This window comes from Gordionus sp. m RMFG-2023, chromosome 4 (assembly GCF_954871325.1).
Source record: "Gordionus sp. m RMFG-2023 chromosome 4, tfGorSpeb1-WG-v2, whole genome shotgun sequence".
NCBI lineage: Eukaryota > Metazoa > Nematomorpha > Gordioida > Chordodea > Parachordodidae > Gordionus > Gordionus sp. m RMFG-2023.
In genome coordinates this window covers 22,475,219-22,485,258 of record NC_088778.1, presented here as the reverse complement: position 1 = coordinate 22,485,258, position 10,040 = coordinate 22,475,219, and the positions used below count along the sequence as shown (strand labels likewise).

General features: G+C 25.6%; 1 protein-coding gene across 1 annotated transcript; it reads left to right on the top strand.

The window, feature by feature from the left end:
* The first annotated feature begins 2,298 nt into the window (after positions 1–2,298).
* Positions 2,299–9,525, top strand: LOC135928724 (protein PF3D7_1417600-like). Its single transcript, XM_065465180.1, has 3 exons — positions 2,299–2,448; positions 2,493–2,656; positions 8,699–9,525. Exons 1-3 carry the CDS (start codon positions 2,309–2,311, stop codon positions 9,523–9,525), a joined length of 1,131 nt encoding a protein of 376 aa, XP_065321252.1. The 5' UTR covers positions 2,299–2,308.
* The last annotated feature ends 515 nt before the right edge of the window (positions 9,526–10,040 follow it).

Genomic DNA, 10,040 nt, shown 5'->3' with positions numbered 1-10,040 from the left:
TGGGGGTAGTGATCTGCACCGGGCCTAATTTTTTAAGCCCGGCCCGGCCCGAAATTTTTTTTAAAAAAATTTACCGACCCAACCCGGCCCGAATTTATTTAAATAAATTAATCTTTATAATTACTCAAAATAAAAGACATATGTTATATGTAGTTTAGTTTCAATAAATAAAGTCAAATATTTTTATTTTACATAAAAAATTCAATAAAAAATTGATAAATTTAGGTATATTGGAAAAAAAATTCCAATATCCGACCCGAATTTTTTTTTTAAATATTAGGCCCCGTCCGGCCCGAATCTGATTATTTTAAATAGAATTAGGCCCGATAACGGGCTCGTGCCGGGTATGGGCCAGGTCTAACTTTGCAGATCTCTAATTGGGGGTAAAATATAGGAATTCTTAATTCTGATATTTCTCAGCTTTAAATATGGGAGAGGGAGGGGGTAGGAGAATTTTGCTCACAAATTTAATTTTTATTTAAGATATTTTAAAATAGTTTTTTCTACAAAATTTTTGGTAGATGAAATTTTGCATTTTAAATTATTTTGGTGATGATTATAATTAGAGGAATATACTATAAATAAAAAAATATTTAGGCACTTTAGGAAAATTACTTAATACATACAAAGTTTTTAAAGGGGGGTATAGGGGTAAGGTAAATTTTTGGCAGATGAAACTTAGCATAACTTTTATCTAGAAATAATTAGTAATCTAAAATTTTTTATTAGGGGTAAAAATAGCCCCCACCTTTAAGGTTTAAGTGATTTTTATAACCTTTGTAGTGAAGGGTTAAATTGAAATATAGTATTAAATAACGCAATTTAATTCATTAAGTTGAAATATATTATTGAAATTTATATAGTCATTAATAAAATGAATATAATATAAAAACTATTTAATAATCAATATTTTCGAAAATACCTATTATATTCTAGAAGATATTCATGAATTTTATCTCGATCCCCATGTCTTTACAATTAGTTTTTAGATCCTGCCACAGCCTTTCGATATTTTGGGTGTGGATCCATCTGTCATTTGCAACAATATTTCGCAAATGATTGACCCGAGAATGGAAATAATTTGTTTGTTCTTACCGATTATATTTAAGATAAATAGATTTAAATTTATCACCACTTTAACTTACAGAAAAATATATTTACATACTCTAACCACGAGTCAGTCATTATCATCGAATTTTGCATTACATTATCTTTAACCACACGCAGTATGGTATCCTGATCCCTTGTTGTTAAATCAGTTAGAAATATTTTTTTTTGTCTCCTGACAGATGCCACCGATAATCCATATAGCTTCGGAGATCAAACGCCGACCACAATTATATTTACGCTTCCACAAATGAGTTTTATCAATTTCGAAGACGCGGCCAGGCCCCCCATCTTTGAATAACTCGAAGTTATATGGAACCTACATACCTTGCGAAATTTTTCTAACTTATATATGTGAAATTTAAAAAAACCATATTTGACTTTATTACCATCTAAAAATTGCAATCCTATCATAATCTATTTCCTTCGAAACACTTACAATTGTATAACGGCCTAAAAATAATTTGATTCTTTAATATTTTTTAAAGAATTAGTACTTATGTACAAGTTACAATAGTCTTAAAAATTTCCCAACGTTCCGAATCCCTTCAAAAATAGAATCAAAAATTGGTCATTTATGATATCAAAATTAATATTACCTTTCCATATCAAATATGATCTACGACACCTATTGCATCGATATCGCAGACTCTTCTTGTTTTTTACTACCCGCATTATGGAATTACAACATGTTGTGTTCCTGACGGTAGTAATTGGTTATTTAGACAAAACTCGTAAGTTGTATCTTATTGAGTATATACACCTACTTTAAAAATATTCATTTTATAAAAAAGAGGAAATAATATTAGTTTGTATAGAAAGTATCATATTGTATATATATAATCTAATAACAATCGGAACTATGAATTATTCGAACTAAAAATTATTTAAAAAAAATTTTTTCTTAAAAAAATTGTAGGCAATCTCTTACCCCCCCTCCATCCCCCATATATAAACGCTGAGAATAATTGGAATTAAGAATTCCTATATATTACCACTAAAATTTTGAGGAAAAAAACCCTTTTTTAAATATCTTAAATAAAAAATTGATACATTTATTTAAAAAAAAATTAACAAAAAAATAAAAATAAAAAAAATAATATGCCCCTTGAAAGTGGCAATAACCTAAATTAATTTAGAATATATTTGCGCCATCTATATTTCAATATAAATACATTCGAGAGAGCGCTATTTATCCATCATGAATACTAATACAAAAAATTCAGATTATCTAACATTAGCCAAAACCAATGTTTTAAATCATTCATGGATTAATGAATTTAATCCTAATAATTTATTGAATTATGAAAATATGAATATTTCTGTAGAAAATATTTTAGAGTAAGATTACATTTTTTAAAAATATATATAATAGCATTCTACAGCAAATCAGATTATGTGACTGCTGAGGAAACTTCAACAATTCTTATCAACAAAATGAAAATCTTACAAAATATGTATATAGACCACTTAAAGACTCTAAAACGTGAATACATTAATGAAAGAATTAAAATGGTTGATTATATCAAAGATAAAGAAAAGAATTTAAGTAAAAAATAATTAATATTTTAATTATAGCCCCCAAGCAACAATTGCTATTTACAGTGACCCCTATATCTCCCTGAGATCCTGACACAAGATACTTAGACTTGTTCACCAATAAAACTTGTCATCCAGTATATAATTGGTGCTATGTGGGCTTCACCCTTTAACCACCATCATCAAAGGTGGTTGAATTACCACGACATATATTTTTTATAATATTAGAGATCTGCTAAGCCTCACCTACTTTATCCCAGAATTATGGTTAGGCCTGGCCTCTTAAAGTATAAAAAATTTGTTTGGGATATAAAAAGTTTACAAAGATTTGGCTTGTTAAGGCTTTATAAAAATTGGCCTGTTAAATTTTTTTCTACTAATTTTGTGCTTATCAATATTTAATTTTGTTCTAGACTCAATTATGGCTCTTATATCTATGACTATTTCTATAACAATCATTTTGTAAATTATGTATTGTGCATCATGGGCTGCTGAATTGCCTAATATAGTCTTGTTTGTTACAATTTTTTTAAAAAACTCCAAACCTTGCCTTTTAATTTAAAAAAATTTTTTACAGGATAGGCTTTGCAGATCTTTAATATATATTTTAAATTATAAATCATTATGGCCTAATAAAAAATATTTTTCTGTAATAGAAGGCTGGAGAAAATCTTTTAATAGTTTTTTTTCTCTTCTAATAAACTTAAGTTTTTTTTTGGATATTTTATTTTAAAATCCTTGGTATTGGCAAAAAGGTTTTATTAGTACAACTATGCTTATAAGTTATGACATATTTATCTTGAATTAAATTCTATGTCAACCATTATTCAAAATTTTAATGATATATAAAAATATAATTTTTTCAAATTGGTAAAATTTTACTTGAAACTTTGGTTTTCAGATATATTCATTTTTTTTTCATTATGTGTTAAATTTCATAAACTTTTCTAATTAAAAAAAAATTGAAATGTATGTTGCTGATTAAATTAAAGCCTTAATTAATAAATGGACAAATGCAATTTTTGCCAAGCCTTACTTTGGATAGCCTAGTCATTTTTATATTTTTTAATAGCTGTATTATAGCGCACACAAATTGAGCATGTTATGTTTTGCAATAATTTTTTAATAAAAAAAAATGAGGCTTTTTATTAATATCATTGATTCAAAATTTTAAATACATTCTAAAAAAAAGGATTTGTCTTTGAAATTATATTATTTGTCTTCTTATTTCTTTAATTTCTAAATATTCCTTTTTAAGATATAAGTAAGTTATTTATATTTATATAATATTATAAAGAAATAAATAAAAAGGTGCTGTAAAGTAATGTGAAAAAAGGAACAACTTTATGTTGTTCCCTTTTTGAAGAAAAGGAATGCTATTCAACGTTACTTAAAATTTTTTCTTAAAAAATATTTAAAAAAAAGGAAAACATGTTTTATTGTACTATAAAATTACTTTTATTTACTTTTTAATATAAATAATTTAAGCCAAGTTTTTTATTCATATTAACTACCATTTCTTTATTTTTATTTTAAATTCTTGTTGTTAAATTTTTAGTCGAAAGTTAATCTAATTAAGTAAATGTTAATAATAATAATATTATTCTATTTTATAATTAAGAATATTATGTCCATAGTATTTACTTCTTCAGGTGAAGATGATTTAACCCTTTGGCCCCAATTTGAAACATATTTTACACCAATAAAGAAAATTAAGGGTACAAAGTCTACACTTTGTAAATTTTAAATATGATTCAACGCAAATATTATAACCTCAATGTTCAGCAATTCAAACTTAAAAAGCATATGAAGGTAAAAAGATTAATTAATATTATAATTTTAAACATTACTTTCATAATAGAATATTAAATAATGGCTATTCTAAAATAACCATAAGAAGTATTCCTTCATAATATTTTGAAAAGCTTAAACATGAAATTAAAATATAAGCAATTAAATTAAACTATAATATAGGACTGGGAACCAAGATTAAAAACCCAAGATTAACAAAATATTGGTAAACAATATCTTCTACTTGTTTTAGTATTGCTATTGGTTTAACTTCAAATTGTTAATAAATTTAAAGAATAAAATTGTGATTTTAAAAAACTTTGTTTAAATAAATATATAATAAAACTATTAAGCAATATTGTTTTAGAGAACTAAACCTAGCTATTTTTCCTGATTCCCTTTTAAATGATAATTCTAAAAAAGATATGAAATTGAAAAATTATCTTATCATAATTTTAATTTTTAATGTTTTCCTTGACAATAATAAGCTTTGTGAGGGGTTAAAAAATGCAATTAAATTTTTAAAAGATTTATCTTCAATTATTAAAAAAGCTAAGTATTTTTAATAAAAAAATTCAAGAATTAATAATATTTTAATTAAAAAATTATCGACTGTACATTCCTCGAAAATGAAAGTGATTAATGAACATTTGAATAGTAATAAAAAAAATTGAAGCAAATCAACTCACACTCATTAAGATACAAAATCCATTTACATTAAAAATAGAAATATCACAATAAGCTGTTAATGAATCAGTTTTAATTTTGTAATTAAAGAATTACAACAATTTTCAATTGTAAAAAGCACTGCATTTATTAATATTATAAAAAAATTGCAGCCAACTAAAAATATGATGTCTAAGCCTACCCTCGTATTAAAAATTAAAAAATTAGTCGATTTATTGTGTATAAAAAATTGTCTATATGTTCAACTGTGGATTCGTGGTCAGCTTATCATCGATATATTAATATTGTCTTTTAAAAAGGTTCTTATTTAGGAATGATGGTACACTTGTTAGACCTAGAACTTTTGAGAGGGCTTCAGCCTGCTTAGCCTGTAAAAAGCTAAAAAACACACATTTGATTATCTAGAAAAAATAATCCTTAAAATTTTTACCACATATAAGATAAAAAAATAACCGACAATGCTTGAAATTATAAAAAAGCTTTCAAGTAAAAAATTATAATATATTTATTAAAAATTTATTAGAATATATGAACAAGGAGAGGGATAGGGTGATGAAATAGTTCTTCTGCCATTAATTGATGTATTTGAAAATCAAAATACTAATGATAGTATTGTATCCTCATCTAAGCATCATTCCTGTTTAGCACACACTTTAAATCACATTGCAAGTGTTGACTTTGAAAAGACAGGTAACGAAGTTCATTTTAAAACCATTTCAAAAATCACATTTTCTAAGTATTAGCTATTGTGGAATAAAAATCGTCAAACTGTGCATCCATTTTTAAGGAAACATGGGAAGATATTAGATAAAACCGGTTATAACAAGATTGAACTCTTTTTTATAACTCCGTGAAATTAATAGATAATCTTATTAACGAAAATTACCAAAAATTTGACGAATCTTGTGATGAATCTGAATTACAGAGATTATAAGATACCAACCATGGATGAATATTGTATCTTATTGTTAATTAAAAAATATGTTATATATATAATATGATTTTATAGGTTATGAACCGATTGCTATGGCTCTTTCAATTTGAGATATCTCACTCCAACGATAACTATTTTCTAGTGTTGTAAACGAACGCGTTCAAAATGAACGCGTTCGTGAACGAAGTTCGTTTTTTTGAAAAAGGTGATGAACGGCGTTCCTTTTTTTTTGACGAACTTTGAACGTGAACGCGTTCCTTTTCTTTGATGAACGCGTTCAATTTTACGTTCGTTCAATTTTAAAAACACTTTTATTTTTATTTATTTGAAAAATTAATATTAATCCGCATTTTTTAACAAAAAAGTCTTATATTTTTATTTATTTGAAAAATTAATATTTAATCCAATTTTTTAACAAAAAAGTCTTATATTTTTTAATCAGCTGTTTTTACTTTTTCCTCTTTCATATTGCAATTAACGTACCATAACGTGCTACTGCTAGAGAAGATAAGATTAAAGTTTATTAATTTGAATATTTTATATTTTAATTTAATAGATTAGCATTTGCATGGATAAAAATATTTCATCATTAGATTCTGAAAATCAAAATTCAATATTAGATGAATTAGAATTACCATGGCCCAAATATCAAAAATATTTCACTGTTTTAAAATCAAAAGGTAATTCAATAGTTACCAAATGTAAAATGTGTCCAAAAAGTATTATATCAGTGTCAACATCTTCAAGCTCCAATTTAAAAAGACATCTGATTGTAACATTAATTATTTTATATTATATAATATGTATAACTATATAGCCAGTTAATAATTTATTTTAATTGTTCTAAGTAAAAATAATTACATAATATATATATAGTTAATTATAATAAGGCATTTTAATATTAGTATTTAAGAAAAAAAATTTATAAATTTATTTTTTTATCGCTCTATTATATTGTATTTATAATTATATTATCAAAATAAAACTATTATTTTTTTATCATGGCTAATATATTGTGTTGAAAAATATAAGGCATTTATTTATATTAAATTAAATTTAAAAAAAAATTTATTATAAAATTTTGAACGCATGAACTTGAACGCGTTCCTTTTTTTGAATTTGAACGTGAACGCGTTCGATTTTTGTCAATTGAACGTTGAACGCGAACGCGTTCGATTTTTTTAAAAATGTTTACAGCACTACTATTTTCATATTAAAACTTTAAAAAATGGTTTTAAATAATTTCATAAACCGCTGATTTATTCAATCCTGAAAGGTGTAGATAAAAGGTATACAGTTCAAATATTACTTACAAGCTATATTTTGATTATCTTTTATTTTCAATAGATTCACACACATCTATAAAGATGAATATATACTATCCGCAATAATTTACCCTCATTTAAATTAGATTGGCCCTTGATAAAATTAAAAGTCAACAAAGGAAGAATGCTAGAACTTATCTCCAGTTTAACAGACATAATTCCTTTATCCAACACACATACCAGAATATTTTTTTGATAAATCTAATATTTTTTGATGAGGAAAATCAGTGAAGATCCTTGTGAAAATGATTTATAAGCTTTTTTCAAGATAAAGATTATTTTTTAAGTATTTTGAATAAATTTCCGGAATTAAAATTTTTATTTATTAAATATAATACAACTCTCCCATCTTCTGCGCCAAATGAACGTATGTTTAGCACGGCGAAAGGTGTGTTAGATGCAAAGTTAGGCCCGGCCCGAACGGGCTTCGGGCGGGGCTCGGGCCTAATTTTATTTAAAATAATCTGGCCGGACCGGGCCTATTATTTTTAAAAAAAATTCGGGCGAGGTCGGTTCGGACCTTGGAAATTTTATTAAATATATCTAAATTTATCAATTTTATTAAATATTTCTAAATTTATTAATTTTATATTGAATTTTTTATGTAAAATAAAAATTTTTGATTTAATTTATTGAAACTAAACGCTATATAATATGTCTTTTATTTTAAGTTATTATAAAAATTAATTTCTATATTTAAATAAATTTGGGCCTGGCCGGGCCGGCAAAACATTTTAAAAAAATTTCGGGCCGGGCCGGGCTTAAAAAATTAGGCCCAATGCAGATCACTAGGGTGTGTTGAGCAATTTTGTTTGTCTAATAAAATTTTGAAAATCAATTGTTGCTAAAAATATAAAAAAAATTGTTACAAAAAGATCTTTTCTTATTATATATTCTTTTTGTATTGCTTTATTTATATTATTATTGCAGGAAAAAATAAATATTTTTTATATATATAATATTTAATTTTTTAAGTGTAGCCCGTTACTTTTTTGAATAGTCAGTAATTCACATTCCTTTTTTAAAGAGGTAACGAGTAACGGTAACGCGTTTCTTTTTTGTAGTAACGTTTACAGTACTAATAAAAACTAATGAAAAGGCCAACCTATTTGCGTTTATTTAAATGGTTGTTAACTAAAAAGGTTATTTTACCAACTTGCATGAGGCCATTTGAAATGCATTATTTGCGCTTGCAACGCGCACATTTTGAAATATTCAATTTGTGCGCACCACAGTATTACCATCACCTGCTGTAATATTAAAATAGTTTTATTTATATTCTTGATTATCTGCAGAATTTTATTTTTAATTAAAGGGACAACTGATTATATAGATCAACAATCAAGCGCATCAACCAAAACAGATCTGAATGAACGTCAAATGCTTTTGAAAGCTTATACACGATACCACAGACCACATGGCAAAGAAGGCGATTTTATCATTCGCTCTCGTAATAGAAGATGGCAATTTACCAATTTTTTTGACCAAAAATATCTCAGGAAAAAGTATAAAAACTTTTTAGATAACAATGATTTGACTATGTCCTCGTCTCAAAAACCAATTCAAGTCAGATGTCATTACTTTCTTAATGAAGATAATAAAGACTTTTTAAATGGCAACTCATCAGGTGACATAATGTCTGAGCTCTTAGAAGTTAAAATTACACACAATCTTAAATCTGAACAAAATAAGCCTCCGGATGACGATTATAAGTGCACCTCTTATCTAAGCCAGAATTTGAAGAATATTAAACGAAATAGAAATAGGAAGAATAGTGGTAGAGCTGGTGGCAGGTCAAAAAATAGAAATAGAGTAAAATCCATTTCTAGCCTTGATTTCACGGATGTAATAGAAAATCTTGATGCAAAATTGAGTGACAATGATGGCAAAAGATGTGACAAAATATCTCTACCTTTTTCGAAATATTGTCACAATCATGTTTTATATGATAAGAAACAAAAATTATTTGTCCCATGTGATAAAGATAATGTGTTTTTTGATGAAAACAAATGTGATAAAGAAATTAATTTCAATCATATTACATCCACTTTAAATATTTCAAATGTTAAATGTAAAGTTCCTATTCTTGATATCTCAATATTTGATCAATGCCCTCTACATGTCATTAGCAATAAATTATAAAATTATATTTATTATTTATTTATATTGTAATTATTAAAATTTTATTTAAAATTTAACTTTAATAAATTCTTCAAATTGTTTTAATAAATCTTGGATATGTATTTAAAACGTAAAAGGGGTGTTTATTTTAAAAAGTATCAAAAGCATAATAATAAGATGATAACATTTAATGTGATGTGGAAACACACCATTCCAGGCAAATTTTCCTCGACAATCCTATGAGAGTTTTTTATATTTATATTTTAAATATAAAGTTTTTATGTTGATCGCATATAGAAATATGTATCATATGATTTTGTTGATTAGGTAGTCAATCAAAAAGAAAATATTTTTTTGGTAAATTTTTTGGTTTCGGATAACGGTTTTAGTTATATTCATATATTAATAATAATCAGGTCGATGTATTACTAAAACTTGCATCCACAGGCATGTTATTACTCTAAAAAATAGTATGGGATACTCAAAAAAATGATTTCCTAGGCATATTTTTTTTGAAATATATCAAAGCATTTCAT